Below are 21259 nucleotides of genomic sequence, written 5' to 3' on the forward strand. Positions count from 1 at the left end.
GGACGTCGCATTAAACTTGGGTATACTGATACTGCCTCTGATGCGATTTTGAGTAAGAGCAGATCTGCTTTGATAGCAGGAAGTAGAACACGTCAACAATACCACATTTAGTTTCATCAGACGGAAATGTGCAACCAGCTCGAGACACAGCAGCCAGCTCGCCAGTAACTCCTGTGTCAGTTACAGCTTTTAAGAACCTGGGCTCTCTTCGTCGGAAGCAGAGCCACGGATATCGGCATGCTGGTCCAGTAAATTAGAAATAGACCCATCTACGGGCATTTGTGATACTACTCCATTTTAGCACGCCTATAGTGGCACTATCGTGAAGCCTGCTAAAGTCATTGAAGTTAGCAGAACCGCATAGGTAGCCTGAAGTAGTTGTCGACGTCATCACAGGCTCCTTTGTCCACGTCTGGCCGAGCTTCATTATGATGACTCACTCGCTACTGGGAAAATGGTTCCTCCCTTTTCCGAGCCGGTCTAGATATGTTAGCTCAGGACATACGCATATATAGAGGGCAAACTAAAGTGGTCAGACATAGCTGGAAAGGTTGGTGGAACTGGAGCTCTGACTCTTTCAGGCCTACCACGGCTGAGAAGAAAACAGTTCCGGAGACATCATTAACAGACAGACAGACAGACAACGGTATAGCACAAAGGCTCGAAAGTCGGCAACAAGACGAAGACATAGCCATGAAAGTTCGAGCGGATGTGCTGTTCTTTCGCGTTCTCCCCGACCCACTTCCCCAGGTCTTACCCCTGCACATGAAGGATCGCCCCTGCATCTGTGAAGTCACTTTAGTTGTGGGTGTAGTATGTAGCCTTTCTTTGGGAGGGATGGGGCGCGAAAGATGCAGGATGCATGAGGCCCTGGCAGAAGCAGGTGTTACAAATTTAGCTTGAACCATCACCGATAGATACAATAGGCGTAGATATCTCTATGTGAATGTATGAATACGGCAAAGCATCTGGTTTTGCCAAGCATATCGAACTATGCTGAGACGTGCAGAGAGGCACCATGACTACGCCGAGGAGTCTGCAGCATACAACATACTCAGCAGAACTTGCCGGATATATGCCCGTTAAAAACACCCAAAAACGACCTGCCTTTTGACAAGATGCAAAGTAAGAGGAGCACTTGCCACCATGATGTCTTAAAATTTGTTGAAATCGCCATAGCATCTAGTGCTTTCAGGAATGGAGGATGCAGGAAGAGGGTATTGCAAATCTGAATAGTATGTCAGGAGGCTAAATACAGAGTACCAAGGTGTGAGGGATCAGACTAAACAAGCTTGATGCCAAAAGAAACAGACGGCAATGTCTTAGTTGGGTCGTCAATAGGACATGTCGCATATAAAAATACGATGCCGTTTTCATTGCGGCTGTTGCAGGGGTAGCCCAAAGTGTGCCTCGAGATCGTACTCCGTATTCAACCATGCAACCCTGTATCTTACAAAGTAGTAATGGCGACGGCGATGATGGAATTCACCCCACAGTACGGAGTACTCTGTACGCAGCCTTGAAAGGAAGAGTACTCTACCGTTTTAATTATTATACCGCTTTGACCACTAGCTACAGCACAGTGAAGGTGGGACTGCGGTACTTGTCCGGTTAAACCCGGTGTGCATCGCTCATTCTCATTGCTGGCCTCGTCTCTCGTACGCATGTAAAATAAATGGCCCGTCACGGTCGACTGTAGACCACGAACTGTCGTTTGTGGTGACGATGTCACGGTATTTTGATGACTTGGTTCGTTCGGGCAGAGGTTTTAGCCATTATAAGTATCTTGCCATCGCTCCACTGTTCGAAAGTGCAAACAGCAACGGTCACGAGACGTCGTTTCCGCTTTTGGAGAGAGGGGAATGGCGAGCACGCAACACGCTGCATGAAAGTATGCATGACTAGATATATTGAATGCGGTCGCGGTGTGGCCAGATTCTGACTATATCAGCCACATCTGTTCCCAGGAAGGATGCCTAACAAAGCGCATTCTCCGTGACTCAGCCTAACAAAGAACCCCAAAGTTCTGCTGCGCTACTGACGCAGGCGGCAACAGGCCAACCAAAGCCCGTCCTCTTGGTCTGAGTGCAAAGGCAGGGACGACCCGCAAAACCCCTCCTCAGCGCTGCTACCCGTTTTCTGCGGTATGATCATAATCGTCATCCCTTGCTGCTGCCTCTGAAGAGCACCTTCTTCTGCATCAATCATCCCGCTGGCAATCCGAAAGCAATTTTCGGCAAGAACGAACCTCTTGCAGGATTTTCGACATTCTCTCCTCCCGCCCTTTCCCTTTTCTCGCCCTTCCCACTTTTGTTGCTGGTATTTTTATGTTATTATTTTGAATACCCACTTTCTACCTCGCCAACCAAAAGTCCGAGGGGGGCAATAAGAAAACAAAAAAATAATACGCCCGTTTTCACACCTCAACTCCCTCACTCCTCTTCCTCCCTCCTTTCTACTCTCATCCTCCTGTCATCGACAATCTCTTGGGCCAACCCCCGCTTCCCTTCATTTCCTTCTTGCTCTATCTTCTCGTCCTGCTTCTCTGCCCGGCCCTTTCCTTCCTGGACTGCGTTTGCCTTCCCCACCGCGAGCAACTATCCCACCGTCTTTTTCTTCCCACCCCAGATCAGCGGGAGGAAAGCATCAACAAGTCGACACCATGGAGGGAAACTCGGACATCAACACAATCCTGACCAATTCGTTGTCGCCAGGTACGTATTCTCTGCCTTGATTTTCTTTGACTTTTGCCGTATTCACGCGCCTGCACCCACGATCAAGCCGGACAGTGGTGGGAGTGAGGAGGCGACGAGGGACGATCTGCGAAGAGGCATCGGCTACGCGCCCATGCGCGCCTCACATACCGTCCCGTCATCAGAGCTAGTGGCCCCGTGTATGGCCTCATCGCATTTTTATCGACTTGCTAACGATGAGCAGACAACACGTTGCGTCAACATGCTGAACAGCAACTCGAACAGGCGGCTGTTACAAACTTTGTATGTCTTCCCCACAATCACTCCATTCATCTATCCCATCCATTTCATCCCCCCTCCCTCTTAGTTCTTCACTAACTGTGCTCGCGTATTCCCTAGTCTCTGTACCTCGCAACACTCGTCCAAGAACTCGCAAAGGAAGATGCCCAGGGCCACATCCGAGCCGCTGCTGGTCTAGCCCTAAAAAATGCATTCACTGGCCGGGACCCGGCACGGCAGGCTGACCTTCAGGCGAAATGGCTGCACCAGACCGACCAGGAAACCAAGACGAACATCAAGCAGCTCGCCCTTCAGACTCTATCATCGACCAACGCTCAGGCTGGCCAGGCCTCTGCCCAAGTCGTCGCCTCTATTGCTTCTATCGAGCTCCCCCGCAATTTATGGCCCGAGCTTATGCCCTCGCTCGTACAGGGTGTTAGCGACGGCCAGGTCCACCAGAAGCAGGCCTCCCTCACAACAATAGGCTTCGTTTGACGTAGAGCCAGGATCCGGAGTTGCGCACCAGCTTGATTGGCTTCTCCAACTCAATTTTGACTGCCGTGGTCCAGGGTGCTCGCAAGGAGGAGACCAACAACGACGTCCGGTTTGCTGCCATCACCGCTCTCAGTGATTCTCTCGAGTTCGTCGGCAACAACTTCAAGCACGAGGGCGAGCGCAACTATATCATGCAGGTTGTCTGCGAAGCCACACAGGCTCCCGATAGCCGCATCCAACAGGGTGCATTTGGCTGCTTGAACCGCATCATGGCCTTGTACTACGACAACATGCGCTTCTACATGGAGAAGGCTCTCTTCGGGCTCACTATAATGGGTATGAAGTCCGAGGACGAGGATGTCGCGAAGCTCGCTGTCGAGTTCTGGAGCACGGTTTGCGAGGAGGAGATTGCCATTGAAGATGACAATGCACAGATTGGACCGGTACTTTCCCCCTCTCCTTGCAGGTTTTTATTGGCAAATTTTGCATGCAATTGCTAACGTGTTGTCCAGATTGATGACCAGGACCAGCTGCGTCCTTTTTACAACTTTGCTCGCGTTGCCACGAGCGAGGTGGTGCCAGTGCTGCTACTGCTACTCTCCAAGCAAGATGAGGATGCTGCTGATGACGAGTACAACATCTCACGCGCGGCATATCAGTGCTTGACCCTTTACGCACAGGCTGTGGGTCCCACCATTATCCCACACGTCATCCAGTTTGTTGAGTCGCATTTGCGTCACGAAGACTGGCATCTACGAGATGCTGCCGTCTCTGCGTTCGGCGCGATCATGGAGGGACCTGATGAGAAGGTGCTCGAGCCCATTGTCCAGTCTGCTCTGGCTATATTGATCTCGATGATCGATGATCCGTCGATCCAAGTGCGTGATTCCACAGCTTTCACTTTGGGACGAATCACAGAAAATTGCTCGCAAGCCATCGACCCCGCTGTTCACCTCGACCCTCTTATCGAAGCGCTTTTTCGCGGCCTGCTGAGCAACCCGAAGATGGCTGCCTCCTGCTGCTGGGCCCTGATGAACTTGGCGGAGCGCTTTGCTGGCGAGCCGGGTGCCTCTACTAACCCCCTTACTCGCCACTTCACTACCAGTGTCCGTCATCTATTGACCGTCACTGCACCAGATGCTGGCGCCGAGCCTGCTGTGCGCACTGCCGCATACGAGGTTCTCAACACCTTTGTCACCAACTCCGCCCAGGACAGCCTGCAAGACATCGGCTCTCTGTCAGATGTTGTGCTTAAGCGTCTTGAAGAGACTGCCCCACTGCAGACTCAGGTCGTTAGTGTCGAGGATAAGATCACCCTGGAAGACATGCAGACTAGTCTGTGTACTGTGTTGCAGGCCGTTGTCGGTCGACTTGACAAGGAGATCGCTCCCCAAGGTGACCGCATCATGGCCGGTCTGCTTCAGATCCTGTCCAACTCTGGTGGAAAGTCGTCTGTGCCTGAGGCTGTGTTCGCCGCTATTAGCAGTTTGGCGAATGCTCTTGAGGATGACTTTGTCAAGTACATGGATGCATTTTCACCGTACCTGTTCAAGGCCCTCGACAACCAAGAAGAGCCTAGCCTGTGCTCTATGGCCATCGGGCTTGTTAGCGACATCACCCGTTCCATGGGCATTCGCAGCCAGCCGTGGTGTGACAACTTCATGAACCTCTTGCTGAACAACTTGCGCGTACGTCACAAATATTCCATTCGTGTTTGCCTAGTTCTGTGCTAATGTGTTCAGAGCACCACTTTGTCGAACCAGTTCAAGCCAGCCATTCTGCAGTGCTTTGGCGATATTGCTGGTGCCATCGGCGGCCATTTCGAGACATATCTCTCAGTTGTTGCCCAGGTATTGCAGCAAGCGGCCACCGTGTCGGCTGGCACTGACGGTAGCTATGAGATGTACGACTACGTCGTCTCATTACGGGAAGGTATCATGGATGCCTGGGGCGGCATCATTGGTGCTATGACCTCTAGCCAGAAGAGTAAGCTTCACGGTCCTCTCCGGGTAGAAATACGGTGTGCCCTGCTAACACGCTATCTCAAGCTGCCATCCTGCAACCATATGTGCAATCTATCTTCCAATTGCTCAACGTTATCTCGTCTGACGGAAACCGGAGCGAGGCGCTCATGCGGTCTTCAATGGGCGTCATTGGGTACGTTGTCTTCAGTCTGATAGCATTGACAGCTTGCGAGAAACTAACAGTGGCTACAGTGACCTTGCGAGTGCGTATTCGAAGGGCGAGCTTTCTGAGGCTTTCCGGCAAGACTGGGTGCTCCGCCTGATCAAGGAGACTCGCACCAACCGCGAGTATGCGCAACGCACGATTGATACTGCCAAGTGGGCACGCGAGCTTGTTAAGAACCAAATCGGCGGTACGACAAACGTCATTCAGACATGAACTTGAACAAAACGCCTTGTTCTTCGCCTTGCCTTCTCTAGAAATAGAGAGCGCTGTCTGCGTTTTGGCTGTGTCGTTTTTCCAGATCGCGTCCGTTATTTACGTAGTCGCCGCCAGGTCCGCGTCTCTGCGCAAAGAGGCTTTTCTCTTGTTTTCCACCTGATCCGATCATAGTGATTTATAGCCCCGGCCCCGTTCCCAGATACCCCCTCACCCATCCCGCTCCAAGAACGAATGACTCTAGAGCTGTACTCCATATCACTTCCCACTTATTGCCCCAGTCATGTAATCAGTGCCCTCTCCTGCCCTCGCAATTACTTCCCACTACCCACTACCCGATCCCCAGCATTACCCCTTGCCCTCACACATCCACGGTCCATCTTTTTGATGTACGAAGCTTCCCCGGTTTTTGATAGAGAGAGATGTGAAAACAGCAACGATCATGTAACATACCCGCCATTGTTTGGCTGGGAATGAATCAACGTCATGTAAGACAACAGGATAATATACGGAAGGCATACACATACACAAAAAATTCAAAAATCGAACTTTAGCTGCTCCTTCATGACCCTTGAGTTGCACATGGACCTCGAGAAAGCAGACGTACTATTCTGATCTGAATATGGCTATCAGATAGAGTATTGTGGTAGCTAGTGCAGGGCTTTTAAAGTAACAGCCAGCCGCAGATAATAGCCGGAGCGCAAGTTTTTGAAATGTTGTGTTTTACGTGTGTTCGGAAGTGAAAAGTTGGAGGTAGTTGCAATGGCCACGTGATTGGATTTGCCGCTCTCAACTGCGTAATATAGCCTAGAAATAAAACTTCCACATTTGGGTCCCACGGTCAAACGACTACAATCAGCAGGTCAGATTCCCAGGGTCCTTCTTAACTTTCTTAAGGAATATACATAAATTCGACATGAAATGATGCTGCCACCGTGCCCGCCACGGTTTGCAGCCAAGAAGGCAGCTATCCTAGCTCAACTCGCGCAGCCAGAAGGCGAATATGCAGATGCCTCACCCAAGGGTACCGTGGATGAGGGCGTTCGGCCATTGCTAGAAGCAATAAACAGACTAGACGGATTTGTCACTAGCAGCAGTTGCGCCGGGCGTGTAGCTGTCTTTATAGAGGGGCGACGAGGTGGTGTTGAGATGGACGCCCGTGACGGCAGCGCTACATTGCCTGTGCCTTTAGCTTCTCCCCCAACAACGGTACCGGCCTCCACTGGCGGCAAGGGTGGCGGCGGCACATGGCTGTTTGTCTCGCATAATCCACTGTTACGGGACGAGGGTCGTAACGGAAGTAATCATGGAACGCAGGGAAGCTATGCGGACACAGATTGGGCAACGGTTTTCGGTCTGGAGGTGGGAGAAGACATCAACTCCGACTTGAGCATTGAGGACGAGGGCGAGCAAAGGCTGGTTCACTTGAAGTTTGAGCCTATGGTAAGCAGTTTTTTGTATCTCGATGTTGTCAACTGCAGTATTTAACACCGGATGAAATCACAGATACTCCACGTGCTGACAGCATCACTCGCACACGCCCAGCTGCTGCTCCGCTGTGCATTGGCGGCCGGCTTCCGCGAGAGCGGGGCTGTCAGTGTGGCCCCGAATAGCGGGGACCTAGGGACGGTTACTCTGGATCACGAGGCGACTATGCCCGTCGTTGCGGTGCGCTCTATGGGCCTTGGCTTGGCATCGGTGGTTGGAGTAGGCATCGAAGGAAGTGGTCCGGCATCAGCTAGGGGACAATGCATAGTCTCTCGAGGCTATCTGGCACGTCTGGCACGTGTGACAGACCAGCGGTTCGTCACCAACCGAGAGCGAACGGAGCGATTCCGGGTTGCCGTAGCAGCTGCCATCGAGAAAGAGCAGAATCCACAGGCATCCTCCAGGGGCAGTGGGGGCAACAAGCCGAGCTGGGAAGATGCTGCGACACGAAAGGCACGTCTGCGCGCCGAGGGGCTGCAGAGACAGGCGGCCCTGCAGCGGCAAATCGTGGAAAAGGCGACCGATACCCAACGAGAGGGGGCAGATGCGAACGAAGCACTCCATCTCATCGAATAGGTGGACAGCATGCAAGCAGGAAACCGAGACGAGAAAAAAAAAGAATCTATGCTTCGGATTTTTATATATATACACTCAATGTCCGTAGCTACAGCGCAAAAGCGAGATGAAGAAGCGGGACATGAACGAGAGACGGTCAATCTTTCTTCCTGGGTTCACTTTTAAGTCCTCACCACCCGCTCCACCCAGCTCGCCTCCAGCTTGCGCACCTCGTCCTTGAAGGCGGCAACCTCCCGCCAGCAGTCCAGAGGCCGCCGGTCGTTCTCGCGCAGACACCGCACGACCTCACCGCGGGCCTTTTCGACGGGTTCCGGCAGCGGCTGGCTGACCTCGCGCTGGCGAGCCTCAAGGCGGGCCCGCAGGCCGGCAATGTCTTTGGCAACGGCAGCGGACGAGGGAGCCGAGGGGTCGATGGGTTTCGCCACGGTCTCTTCCTCAAGGGCAGCCCCAGCACCCTTGAGCTTGGTAAGCTGCTCGGCCTGCAGGCGGCGCAGCTCCTCTGCAACGCGGGCCTGCACGTGAAGCTCGACCGTTTGGGCGCGGGTCGTGTCGGTCTGCAGGTCAGCCATCAGCGTCCAATTCCGGCCGGGTCGAGTTGGGCAACTTCCTGCTCACCTCTGTGCTGGACTGCAGGGTCTCGAGCAGGTCCTGGGACACGGTCGGGGGGCCGGTGCCCTTCCACACGTGTGGGGAGGCCGGCTTGGATGCGCTGGAGCCCATTGGGAGCGAGTGGGAGTGTGAAGCGGTGCAGGAATAAAGGGGAGGGCTGTGGGCGAGAGAGAAGTTCGGCGGAGAGGTTAGTCGTGTTTCCGCCGTTCCGAGATGTCGGCTGCACGGTCAATGACGAATTCGGTAGAGCGGCCAAACTGGGCTGATTTCTGGGGAAGGGGCAGAAAGCGCCTAGGGTTAGCACGTCTAGAGCTTTGCAGAGAGCCGTGGCCCGTGTGTAGGAGCTCTGTCGACTGGGAAGACGTACCGGTACACTCGTGGACAATGGCAAGGGGCGAGGAAGCAGATAAGTCGCTGCCGATTGTCGCGTGGCACGCAGAAAAGCACGGCGGGAATTTCCCGCGATGCAGCCGATGCTTTTTTTCCAAAATTCGTGGCCAGATTAGGCTAGTGCGCATTGAGTACAGCTTTGGGCTTAATGCCTCAGGCATCGACGAGACTTGCTCCCAGTGAACACTTCGCGTGAAGGGAGCACCACACGAAGACATTCAAGGACGTAAGGACTAATTGCTGACAACATTCTCGGCTCTCTCTCTGGCTTCACCTCAGGCTGCAGACAAGTCGAGATCTATCGCTGTCTTGTGAAACGGCAAAGAGCAAGGCACGGACGGTCCCCTGCATTTACTACAGAGGGTACTCAGTACTTGTGTGACAGCAACAGTCTTTCAGACAAGGGTGTCGCCATGCAGACTCGTGTCTTTACTCCGTACTCATGCGTACTTCTTGTTGCGGGTTGTTGACCCTACAGCTCACCTCGTATCACCATTTGGACATGCCCACTGCCGCAGCTCAAAGTTCCATATTTGGGAAGGTCGACACTCTTTATTTTCTTGTGATGCAACACAACGTTGGTGACATTAGGTCCGTCGTAGGTTTAGACCACTCAACTTACACGGTCGACGTAGGCCTATTGATTGCTCTCGTTTTGGGCACCTATCTTACGCTTCCAAAACCCACTATTAGCAAGCGTTCCTGGCACAGACTGTAACCCTCCACTTGCGCAAGACCTCCCTCGACCGTGCACAACAGAGGAGAGGGCTTTCCTTTGGCGGGATACATCTTCAAGACCAATGATTGGCTACTATGAGTCGTCACAGTGCAGCATGCAGCATCAGCAGCCAGTGCAAATACTGCACTTGTCTTCTGGAAGGTGTCAGCCCTTCAGTCTTCCCATAACGACACTCGCTAAAATCATTTGCCATGCATAGTAATGCCTTGTGCAATATCGACGGAAGCTGCTTTTGTTCGCGTAATTTTATACTCCATACTTCGCACCATCAAAGGCTTCCGCGGCATCTGCGGAGCGTGGTGTGGCCCTTAATCAGATTGTCGAGATCGTCTTACGTCGTAGGTGACGCGTGTCTGAAGGATGAACCAGAAATGTTGCTTATCTTGATAAGACTTACGCGAAGGGAAAGGTACCGATGACACAAAAGGAGACGACTTTGAGTGTTCGATCAAGCCCTTTGCAGGACAAAATAGAACTGCATAGTACAAGCTTGTTTGCCAAATGACATGAATACCTGGCGAAAAGCTGGTCGCGTAGGTCTCTGCGAGACATCCGCGGAAAACGAATGCTTCCTGGTGTGCCGATGACATACGCTCGAAAGCAAGGCGTTGAATACAGACTTTTGACAAGCCATAGGCCATGGTCTAAGCCGATTTGTCGGGCTTTAATTGCTGCTTCACATACGGAGTACAGCTAATCAAAGGAAGATATGATGCATAGAGCGTGGAAGGTCAGATACCACACTACCACGCGAATCCTCACCGCCTTTAACGCCGCAAGCCGAGATTTGTGTCGCAGCAGCTGTAAGAGGAAAGACAGTTCCATCATCGGCTGGTTTCTGGGGAGCCAAACGAGCCCAGTTGCCTCCATCCGGGAAATCTCAGTTGGGGAAAAGAGAAAAGAGGGTGATCTTGCATGTGTACTCCGTAGCATAACCCAAGCCCTTGCAATAAGAAACGGGCAAGGATTAGGCTCTCTTGTGATGAAATCTTACGATGTCGTCCTGAATCCGTATGTCTATTCCCATTGCATATGTCTCTACATAAGATGTTTTTACCAGCCAAAATGTTTCACCTCCCATGTAGACACCCCGCTCGACCGCCTCTCCGACAATCAGTGGGAGACAGGTCCTGGCAAGCTCATCTCGTACACATGGAGGCCAATCTACCTCCCTTGTCTCGGTGTCGCTGGATGCACAGCCTATGGTTTTTACTACTCCGTATACAGTAGCGCGCCGTGGCGGCGGGCAAGCTCTGCTAGACGAGGCAACCCAGCCCCTGACACTAGATCTGCGACCTACGGGGCGCTAGGCATTCAAGCGAAACAGATAGCCAATCAGAACACGCGAATTTTGAAGGGGCCACCGTTCTGGAAACAACGGCCTGCTTTTCTCTCAGTTGTCGTCACCACTGGCCAGGAATGCAGCGCCAAAAGGGGCGAACCGGCATCGTACTCCGTACGTCGTACATAGTATGTAGATGCCGGCCATGGGTACAGAGTACGAGTACGAACACATGCATGGAGTAGGCGGAAATGTTCATGGAACCTGTGGATATGCAGGCAGAGGCTTGGTCTTCCGATATGGCATAGGTGAACGAGCGGATGGACTTTCGCTCAGCCACCTTTTATACTCCGTATGCTGTCTTGCTCTCTCCCTTTTTTTCCTTTTTTCCTTCATGATTTTCTCGCTCGTGTTCTTGGCTTGGCTTGGATTGGCTTGTTGTCGTCGTACCTTCCGCCTCCCTTTGTATCTTCATCCCGTCTTTTGTTGCACAGGCTGCAGGCAAGAGACCGTGTTCACAAAGTTGCCGCCTACACGAAACGGCTTCACCCCAGAGTGTTGGGTTGACATTATCGCTCTTTCTGTACTCCATTTTACTTTTATTAGAGCCTACTACGGCGAAGAAATCGGCCCCGAATACTTCATATACTTCGCCCTAGTCTTTTTCGCTGCGGAATCACCTCCCACTTCTCGGCGGCTTCCGGTGCAATTCGTTTCTTTCAATCTAACAGTCTATCGGTCTTGCTTCGACTGAGGCAGAAAACTTGCCTTTCAAAGCGTGCTGATCGCACTCTTACGTTTTTAAATCTGGGTCCTGCCGTTTGGCGATCACGGCGTGGCACAAAATCAAGGAAGGTTTGCCGCAAACGCTGCTCTCCTGTCCCCCTTTTCTGCTGTTCTCGTCGCCGCCTCTTTCCTTCGTCATCTCGACACTACTTTTCACGTCTGGCCTTTTCTTCCTCCCTGGCTTTGGCGAGACAAGTGGCCATTGCTTAGCTGGTAGTCACTGCTTCAAGTGGAAAGGAACAGACCGTGAGCGATCGGAAGTATCAATCGCAGAAATTTGGCCGAGCCAGGTCGAAAAGACAGGAACAATTGGTGACTGAGTAACGACTCATCGAACTACCGGTTCACGCTTCAATAAGGGAAAGGGGAACAAGCCACGCTCATTAATTCGCCATTCGAAACACAAAATAATCGCTTTGTTCACCGAGAAAAAAACACGTCTAGACAACGTTCATTTTACCAGAACAAAGTCCTTTACAGTCACCTCTATTGTTCAGCAGACACGATGATATTGCTTGTTCGGTAGCTCAACGATCCACGTTCAACTTCTGTTTCTCTTCTCGACACTTTGAGCACATATACGTTACCTGCGCCGATCGTCTCTGCTTTATTATTTCCTTATGTTTATTTTTCGAGCCACTTAGCCCAAGCCGAATTCACCACATCATCAACAAGCAAATTCACGAAACAACCCCCCTTTGATTTCAAAATCTCCTGTCAACTCGACAGTATCTGCAGAGATGGCCGCTTCTACGACAGCGTCGTCTGCTGACGATATTTCTAACTTCGATACAGGCCTCGGCGGTGTCGACCAAGTCCAGAATTTTCTTTTCAGAGATGTTCTGTGGTGGAGCTTGGGTATCGTGGCTCTCAGCATACTATGCCTCCGTTTCTTCGAGATCGCTTTGGCCCACATACGTCACGTTTCCGCCATGGCACTCCCAGCCTCTGCCCAAGCATACTGGCGCAGCGCCCAATGGGGCTACATGCCGTGGATCAAGAAGCACCTAACTTATGCACCTATCTCGCGGAAGCGACACAACCGAGAGATACAGATTTCATCGGCTCTCAGCATCGGCACCTTGCCCACTCGCCTGCAAGCCATTCTCCTCGTCGGCTACCTAGGTAGCAACTTGGCCTACATGCTCGTTCTCGACTATGGCCGAGAGAACCGTTGGTCTCTTTGGGCCGAGGTGCGAGGCCGTTCCGGCACGCTGGCTGCAGTCAACATGGTGCCCCTAGTGCTTCTGGCAAGTCGCAACAACCCGCTGATCAGCATGCTGCGCATAAGCTTCGACACCTTCAATATTGTGCACCGTTGGGTTGGCCGCACTGTGGCCATCGAAACTATAATCCACACGATCGCATGGATGGTGGTTCAGGTCAACGATGGTGGCTGGCCGAGTGTGAGCTTTAAGATAATTCACGACAGCTTCATCGCCTCGGGGACCGTTGGCGTGGTGGCATTAACTGTGCTCGTCGTTGTGTCCGTGTCTCCCCTTCGTCACGCATTTTATGAGACTTTCCTGGCTACACACATCCTGCTGGCGATCATCATTCTTGCCTGCACTTGGATCCACTGCGCAACAGCCAGCATTGCAGGTGGACTTCCTGAACTGCCCTACGTCGTCGCGATTATTATCCTTTGGGTCGTTGAGCGTCTGGCTCGTGTGGCCCTCAGTGCCTATTCCTCATGGTCGCGTCATGGTTGGGCTGACGCAGTGGTCGAAGCGCTTCCTGGCGAAACCTGCCGCGTCACCGTCCACCTGCCAAGATATGTCAATGTGCGGCCGGGCACTCATGCTTACTTGCGCTTCCTGAATATCGCCCCGTGGCAGTGCCATCCATTTAGCATCGCCTGGGTTAAACACAACCCTCGCTTTGACAACGACGATATCTTGCCAGTATCCGTGAAGGAGGCACAAAGTGAGCAACAAATTTTTATGGAAGCTTCTGTCGATGGACACAACAAAAAGACCCACCTTCTGCGCACGTCAGTCTCTTTTATCATCTCGGCCCAACACGGTTTCACGCGCAAGCTATACGACCGCGCACGAGAACAGGGGCAACAAGCCATCACATTGAAGGCCTTGTTCGAAGGTCCCTATGCCGGCCATCACTCGCTCGACAGCTACGGCCATGTCGTGCTGGTTGCAGGCGCCTCTGGAATCACACACCAGATCAGCTATTTGCGACACCTGATTGAGGGATACGCTGCGGGAACTGTTGCTACGCGACGCATTAGTTTCATATGGGTTGTACGGGACCAGGAGGCTTTCGAATGGATCCGGCCCTGGATGGACGAGATTCTGCGATTGCCGCACCGGGCTGAAGTTCTTCACATCCGGCTATTTGTCACCCGCCCCAAGCATGCGTTGAAGATGTACCCTGCATCACGATCCGTTCAGGTATTTCCGAGCCGGCCAAACATTTCCACGCTTCTAAAGAAGGAGGTGGCCGAGCAAAAGGGCGCCATGTGCGTTACTGTGTGCGGATCCGGAGCAATGGCAGATGATGTCCGAGCGGCAGTGCGGGATGTGTTGGATGAAGGCACAGTGGTGGATTTCGTGGAAGAGAGCTTTACGTGGTAGGCGTTTTGTTTTGGTTTCATGATTTACGCTGCTTCTGTTGCCTATCCTGATAATATCTTCGTTCATATCATGGGGGAGTTTCAATCATTTGCTTTTCTTTTGACCATTTTCTTTCTTGTTTCCTCGTTTCTTGTAGATAATTCATCACATGCTACTTTTTGCTTCTGTACATATTTAGCGGCTATTTGAAAGAAGAAGTTACAGCAGGTCAAGAAATACATCATGAAATATCGTGATTTTGCATCGTTTGGCCAAAGAGCAATCTTCCGGACACGACGGCACAGGCCATAAACAACCAAATGTTTTCGCCTGAGCATACAAGATCACAAAAGCCTGGCCTGCTCAAGGATTCAATCGTTTCAACGTGATGTAGATGGGCGTGGGCAGCAGCACAGACTAAAGCTCTAAGCACTCAACTGAAAAGGTCAAAAGAGTAGGACGATAGTCAAAAAATATGATTGTGTGCCAGCTACAGGATTCGAACCTGCGCATCTCTTTCAAGATAGCAGTTCTCAAGACTACCGCCATTAACCACTCGGCCAAGCTGGCTGCAGTCGGGCTTGAAAGCGCCGCCTTGCGGTAGCGTTGCTGCAGATTCTCTTTGTCCCAGCAACATGCTCTCTCGCTTGAGTGAAAGTTACTGAGTTGTTGTGACCTATAGGGACTGTTTCGAGCGAGTGGGAGGAATTTGTTCAAGGGGTCTTTGTCTGGTGTTGACCGTTTGTTGTATATGAATATGATGAAAGTGGGTATGGGCCATGCAATGACCGAGCAGGCGAAGAAAGAGGAGGAACTGCTAGGCAAACAGAGATCAGAAGGCCTGACTATTCTCGAGCGCTGCATGGCAGCAAACCGGCATGCGTGCACAATCATCTATTGCTCCCTACAGACGCCACGCATTTCCCCATCACGTGTCTGCATTATATACAACTGCACCAAGTCTTGCAAGCCTGGACTATGGCCCTGGCCTGCATCCTTTAGCGGACAGCTTCCGACTCCGGTTGCGTTGTTCACAACCACTGGCTGGCTGTCAGACTTAATAGCCGTCCTTGCCCCACTTGTTGTACTTGTCGTGCAGGCTCTGCGAGTTGGGCAGTCAGTAAGCATTGCTCTGTACGCACGCGGGGAGACGCCAACCAATCTCACCTTGGGCAGGTTGACATCCGGAACGATCACGACGTTGACGGCGCTCGGGGCGTCCTTGGGGTCTGCGCCGGCGTCACCGCCGGGGTGGTAGCGGTACTTGCTGCCGGTGGAGCCGGTTTCCCACGGCATGCCGGCCTTGAGCACGGGGGTCTCGGCCGTGGCCTGAGTGGGTGAGCGGCCAAAGTAGAAGCCGGCACCGCCGAGCACGGCAACCATGACGCCGCCGAGAATCTGCCCACAGGTCAATATCCATTTCCAGCTCAACCGGCGCGAATTGTCGCCCACGCGGCGATAGGAAGGGGCCAGGAACCCACCAGCAGCTCGGGGTTGCGCCTGGCATCCTTCTTCAGGGCCTCGTCCGAGGACAGCCGACGGACGGACGTCGAAAAAGCGCGGCGGGCGATGAACGACATGGTGACGGATTCGGGTGATGGCGAGAGAAGTACTCGGTTGTTTGTGGGAAAGAACGCAAGACGACGCGGTTGACCGGGACGGACGACGGAGGCGAGTGGTGAGTTGCGGCGGCTGGCGGAATCGACGATTAATATGGATATGGAAATGGTCTGATTCGGAAAGCTCACAAAAGACGAGCAAAAAAGCTTGCCTCTCTGTGGTCCGGGTGTATGGGTGGGCTGTTCTGTTACGAATCGGCCGTTGCCATTGGCCAATCCCACGAGCAGTCATGGCCACCCGCAGTCGTGGCACTGTGCAGGAGCTGCTGCCTGAGGCACAGAGAGGGGCGCTTGTAATTTCTGCCACAGGCTCAAATACAAGTGGAGACTGGATCCAAAAGGGGGGCGCTCCATAGAGCCATGATCTACCATTTTAAGACGAGATTCACTGCTCCACCAGAGACACCACATTTTGCCCGCTATCTCAGAGGCGTAATAACGGCCTCCCGCCATCTTTCGGGACGCGTGAAACATCTTGGCTGAACAGAAACCGCACGCAGGGCGGCGCACCGGCCTCTTTTCGACTTTCCTCCCGCAGTTGGAGCGGTGGTTGGCGATGCAACCCAGCCATGAGTCGGAAATACCACACTCTCTCCAGTGACATCGAAAAGCGCGGCTTCCCCTTGCTTGGACAGCGTATTACAGAGCCGCTAAGACGAGAGACGGCTTAGCCATCCCATCACGTCCCCCCTTTCTTGCAGGGATGCCACACAGACCAGCCCTCGGACCCTCATTTCATTCTCTCAGTGACCGTCTGCAGCCTGCCAAAAGGCACTGCCCAACCAGCTAATAGGCGGCCAAACACCCACGGTGGCAATCGGTTTTTTTTCTCACCAAACCCCTGTTCACGTCGTGACGGCCGACGAGACGTAGTGCACAAAACACACAGAAACCCGTACAACTGCACGCGCAGAACAGCCGCATCTCAGCAACGCTGCCTTGGTCTTTACAGACTCCTTCTCTATTAATTTTTAATTATTTTTCACCACTCTCCTTGTCCGGCTGCTTGCCCTCTGTTTTTCGTCTCCTTTTTTTGTATCAGAACCAACACGCAGGCACGGTAGCCTATCCTTTATCTTGAAATCTCCAGCACACGACAGGCAACGACCATCGACGACATTTTGGGTGACAACGCCCTCGCCGGCTTTCTTTCCCCAGAAATACGCAATACCTAGCACGTACAAGGCCTTTGAGCAGTGCCCGTGTGCCCCTATATACACTCCACCTTGCCGTCTCCAGTCCGGCTCATGTCATCCCAGGAGCAGGGCGCCAGTGGCGCCTTACCGACCGCCAGTAATGAGGAGCACACGTTCCCGCACTTTTCCTCGTCCCGATCCGATGCGCCGGGGGGCGCGCCCAGCATTATTTCGTCACGCATGACAGACATGCCCGAAGAGGTCGGCGGTGTGCCGGAAGACACGGCAACGGTCGGCGGGAGTGTGGCCGGAGACCGTTCCTCAAGACCACCGACGGCGCGAACGGGCCTGTCTTCGGCCAGGAACTCGCAGCTGCTACATCAGAAACGGCACTCCCAACCTCTCCGTCCCGGCCTTTCCGGTAAGCGGTACAGCGCCAGTGGAAGCAGTGTTGTTTCCGGGTCTTCTGCATACGGCGGACGTCCTGCAAGCTCAGCGACGCGGAGTCACGTTCCTTCTCTCACGTCACACGCTTTCTTCCACCCCATGAGCTCCCAAAAGCTGCAGGCTCAGCGTGGAGCCATCAACCGACCGCGTCAATCACAGCTGCTGCAGATGCAACAGGAAGGAGCTGGCGATGAGGCTGGCACGGAGACTGGTGGCAACATCATGTCGCATGTGCAGCAGTCAAGTTTTGCGCGACCCGTCTCCCGGGGCTCCGAGTTTACGGAGCAGGAAACGGTCGACCGTATCACGGCCAACACCAGCCCTACGACGGGCTATTACGCCGCGGCCTCTCTGAGCGACAGCGTGCGGCCACTCCAGCGAATCCAGGCTGGAGCCAGCAGCGGATTTCCTGTCGAGGGCGAGGGCGGTGCCGGTCGGAGAGGCGGGCTGACGGTCAGGGTGGATAAGACATACAAGCCCAGCACTGTAGGCAATCCGCTGACACCTGTGCGGACGCCGCGGACGCCTCGCTCGTTCCGGTCGAGCTTTCTGCTGGGAGCCGAGTCTGCGGGGGCAAACCGTGACATCCAAGGCGGGGAGAAGCTCGAGTCCGTGGCCTCGACGCCACCACAGACCATGTCAGCAGCGACTTCGCAGGCACACGGCCGTGACCGGGACTGGAAGCTGGCGGCAGCCGGACGCAGGAAGCCGCAGGATGAGGCGGAAATCACGTACGACGGCAAGAACTACCAGTACTTTGAGGGCAACACGGTGTTCTGCTTGGGCGGACGCTTCGAAAACACAAAGTCACGGCCGTTCAACGTAGCGACCGGCACGCTGGTCGTCGTGCCCTCGATCCTCTTCTTTGTCTTCTCGGCGTCTTGGCTGTGGCACCACGTGTCGCCAGCGATCCCCATCACGTTTGCCTACGTCTGCTACATCTGCCTGTCATCGTTTGTGCACGCGTCCGTGACGGATCCCGGGGTAAGTGCCCGAGTGCCGTGAAGACGTCTTGTGTGTTGTTTGCAAGGGCCCATGGCTAACAAGATGCAGATCCTGCCGCGTAACCTGCACCAATTCCCGACACCGAACGACAGCGACGACCCGCTGCGGCTGGGAGCACCGACGACGGACTGGGTGCTTATCAAGTCGGCAGAGTCGGCGACAGCAGCCATGGAAGTCCCGGTCAAGTACTGCCGGACGTGCAACCTGTGGCGGCCACCGCGGGCACATCACTGCCGGGTGTGTGACAACTGCGTGGAGACGGCAGACCACCACTGCGTGTGGCTGAACAACTGCGTAGGCCGGCGCAACTACCGGTATTTCTTCACGTTTGTGACGTCGTGCGCAGTGCTGGCACTATACCTGACGGCGGCGTCGCTGGTGCAGATCCTGGTGTACCGGGCACGCGAACACATTTCGTTTGGAGCAGCCATCAGCCACTTCCGCGTGCCGTTTGCCATGGCCATCTACGGCGTGCTGGGCTGCACGTATCCGATGGTGCTGATGGGCTACCACATGTTCCTGATGACGCGCGGCGAGACGACGCGCGAGTTTCTCAACTCGCAAAAGTTCCCCAAGAAGGACCGCTACCGGTCCTATTCGCAGACAAGCGCGTTCTGGAACTGGGTTGCGGTGCTGTGCCGCGCGAGGACGCCGACATACTACCGCTTCAAGCAGCCACACATGACCGGCGACCAGCGGCTGGCGGCCGAGCCGACGAGGCAGACGGCGCGCCAGCAGCATCAGGCCACCGACAGCACCGGCAGCCGGGGCGACGCGGTTGAGCTGAAGCATGTACCCGTGACTGATCCTGTTGCCCCCAGCTTCCAGGGGACAGCTTCATTGGGAGACGGGCTCTGAGTCCTTTTCTCTCTCTCTCTCTATTCTTCTTTTGTCTTGACTGATATTTCTCCATATATCCCGACTTTTCTTTCCCTCTGTACCTGTACCATTTCCGATTCCCTTCTTCTCTACATACCCTTTGCTGTTTGCCCATAGCGGCATGTGTTTCTCCTTCTCTTTCTTTCCATGTCTGCCTATCGTTTCTATTTCTGATATGTCTCCTTTGACGGGCGCCGGAAGGGCAAAGGCAGGACTGGCTGCCACCGAGCACGAGTAGTGCCTCACCACCATATTTTCTTTGTCTGTTTGTAATGTATATGTCTACGGAGTTTGTGTGTACAACTAAGGCGTCACCGAGACGATGACAAGTAATAAAGACTGTAAGACTGTTTTGCGCAATTCCAGGTGAAGTTGCCGTGCGTCTTAAGTCCGAGGCCATCTCTGAGCCGAGCACTGCAGCGAATCACGGTGCTCCGTTGCTATCAGAGCGGGGCTGGACGCCGGACTTGCTTGAGCAAAGGCCGAAAGCGAGAAAAATTCCCATAGCCAGAGAGCTGATTTCAGATCGGTGTCATCACAGTGGAGGGAGTCTTGCCCCAAACACACCTTGCTATAAAACAGAGGCTGCATCCTGTTTTTTTCCACCCCACGCACCGGACCCCGGACCCTATCGCCTGCTGCTCGTACGATTTCTCGCTCGCCTGGGACGACAATTTGGCCCAACCAACAGCTGGTTCCCCAGACGAGACCCCCCCTGTTGCTCCCATATCTCTTTTTTTTTTTTCTTTTTTTCTGTGCTCTTTTCCCCTGTGCCGCAGCTCCACCTGTGGCCAGTCTGCACCCCCCCCCCCCACCCACCCGAACGGCCAGATACGGCGCGACCCTCTGGCCCTCTTTGTGCTCCTCTGCCCGCAATCGCTCCCCCCCTCTCCTCGTCACCATGTCTGTTGCACGTGCCGGCCGGCCCGAGGCATTGCAGATCCTCTCTCTGGTAAGCTGCCTCTTCGTCCAGGCTGTCCTCGCGGTCCTGTGCTAATGTGTCTGCTCGTTGCGTTGCAGTATCGCCAGCTGCTCCGCCAGGCCGATCGCTTCCCCGAGTACAACTTCCGCGAGTACGCCAGGCGCCGCACCCAAGATGCCTTCCGCGAGCACCGCGCCGAGTCGGATCCGCGGCGGGTCCAGGAGCTTGTGCAGCAGGGTCTCAAGGACCTGCGGGTCATGCAGGTGAGAGAGACGGCCCGGGTCGATGCCGTGAACCTGTCCAGCTGACCAATTCTCTTCTCTGCAGCGGCAAAGCACGATCGGCAACTTTTACCGGTCAGAACGACTGGTCGTGGAGACAAGTGTACGTATGCAGCACCTGTTATGCTCCCATGTCCTCTTTCCTAACACACATCCCAGGGCCAGGCAAAGAGCCACAACGCGCCATTGCTGCCAGCGCGGGGATCAGACTGAATGGCGACCCTGGCTTAAGGAGGCTCGATGCGGCTACGTGATTATACAGGAGGCCGTATGACACGAGTCAGCCTCTATGACACGCCTTGATCAGCCGCGTCCTGATCAGACGCCTCCTTCCCGGTCAAGCTACGCACACCTCTCCACTCCAACTTGATCGACACGTCTCTCGGTTGTGCTATCAACTTTCAGCCGCCGGGATGTCACGGCTTGCAGAGGCGCCTGCTGGCTTGCGGGTATGTCAAAGAGGATACGGAGATCAATCTCGGCAAGCCACCCTGTGCGGGAACACAGTACCTCGACAATTCTGCACTCTCTCTCTCTCTCTTCTCTCTATAGACGGCAATTGGATGACATGGCATATTGGCGGCGTTCTTACGGGGGTGGAAACAGGTTGTGGTATGACGGGAGAGCGTTTGCGTACCGGCTGTCCGATAACTGCACTTG

General features: G+C 54.0%; 7 protein-coding genes across 7 annotated transcripts; 5 read left to right on the forward strand and 2 right to left on the reverse strand.

Annotated features, from left to right (window-relative positions):
- Nucleotides 1–2662: 2662 nt before the first annotated feature.
- Nucleotides 2663–5870, forward strand: CMQ_3025 (importin beta-1 subunit; the record flags this gene model as incomplete). The annotated part of the gene is made up of 8 exons (XM_014317103.1): nucleotides 2663–2714; nucleotides 2938–2996; nucleotides 3093–3407; nucleotides 3473–3910; nucleotides 3980–5155; nucleotides 5210–5453; nucleotides 5516–5624; nucleotides 5684–5870. The coding sequence occupies 8 exons, from the start codon at nucleotides 2663–2665 to the stop codon at nucleotides 5868–5870; spliced, it is 2580 nt and encodes an 859-aa protein (XP_014172578.1).
- A 921-nt stretch (nucleotides 5871–6791) lies between these two features.
- CMQ_3055 (cog1590 daomin protein) lies at nucleotides 6792–7934 on the forward strand (the record flags this gene model as incomplete). Its single annotated transcript, XM_014317133.1, has 2 exons — nucleotides 6792–7313; nucleotides 7377–7934. The coding sequence occupies 2 exons, from the start codon at nucleotides 6792–6794 to the stop codon at nucleotides 7932–7934; spliced, it is 1080 nt and encodes a 359-aa protein (XP_014172608.1).
- Nucleotides 7935–8095: 161 nt separating this feature from the next.
- CMQ_2603 (duf1690 domain containing protein) lies at nucleotides 8096–8654 on the reverse strand (the record flags this gene model as incomplete). Its single annotated transcript, XM_014316681.1, has 2 exons — nucleotides 8096–8488; nucleotides 8550–8654. The coding sequence occupies 2 exons, from the start codon at nucleotides 8652–8654 to the stop codon at nucleotides 8096–8098; spliced, it is 498 nt and encodes a 165-aa protein (XP_014172156.1).
- A 3826-nt stretch (nucleotides 8655–12480) lies between these two features.
- CMQ_2937 (ferric reductase-like protein) lies at nucleotides 12481–14331 on the forward strand (the record flags this gene model as incomplete). Its single annotated transcript, XM_014317015.1, has 1 exon — nucleotides 12481–14331. One exon carries the CDS (start codon nucleotides 12481–12483, stop codon nucleotides 14329–14331), a length of 1851 nt encoding a protein of 616 aa, XP_014172490.1.
- Nucleotides 14332–15367: 1036 nt separating this feature from the next.
- CMQ_2762 (uncharacterized protein) lies at nucleotides 15368–15890 on the reverse strand (the record flags this gene model as incomplete). The annotated part of the gene is made up of 3 exons (XM_014316840.1): nucleotides 15368–15412; nucleotides 15478–15708; nucleotides 15792–15890. 3 exons carry the CDS (start codon nucleotides 15888–15890, stop codon nucleotides 15368–15370), a joined length of 375 nt encoding a protein of 124 aa, XP_014172315.1.
- A 1286-nt stretch (nucleotides 15891–17176) lies between these two features.
- CMQ_3034 (dhhc zinc finger membrane protein) lies at nucleotides 17177–19375 on the forward strand (the record flags this gene model as incomplete). The annotated part of the gene is made up of 2 exons (XM_014317112.1): nucleotides 17177–18496; nucleotides 18566–19375. The coding sequence occupies 2 exons, from the start codon at nucleotides 17177–17179 to the stop codon at nucleotides 19373–19375; spliced, it is 2130 nt and encodes a 709-aa protein (XP_014172587.1).
- Nucleotides 19376–20297: 922 nt separating this feature from the next.
- Nucleotides 20298–20812, forward strand: CMQ_2980 (iron-sulfur cluster biosynthesis protein; the record flags this gene model as incomplete). Its single annotated transcript, XM_014317058.1, has 4 exons — nucleotides 20298–20348; nucleotides 20417–20581; nucleotides 20646–20702; nucleotides 20759–20812. 4 exons carry the CDS (start codon nucleotides 20298–20300, stop codon nucleotides 20810–20812), a joined length of 327 nt encoding a protein of 108 aa, XP_014172533.1.
- Nucleotides 20813–21259: the final 447 nt, after the last annotated feature.

The sequence above is a fragment of the Grosmannia clavigera genome (assembly GCF_000143105.1).
Source record: "Grosmannia clavigera kw1407 unplaced genomic scaffold GCSC_144, whole genome shotgun sequence".
Classification (NCBI taxonomy): Eukaryota; Fungi; Ascomycota; class Sordariomycetes; order Ophiostomatales; family Ophiostomataceae; genus Leptographium; species Leptographium clavigerum.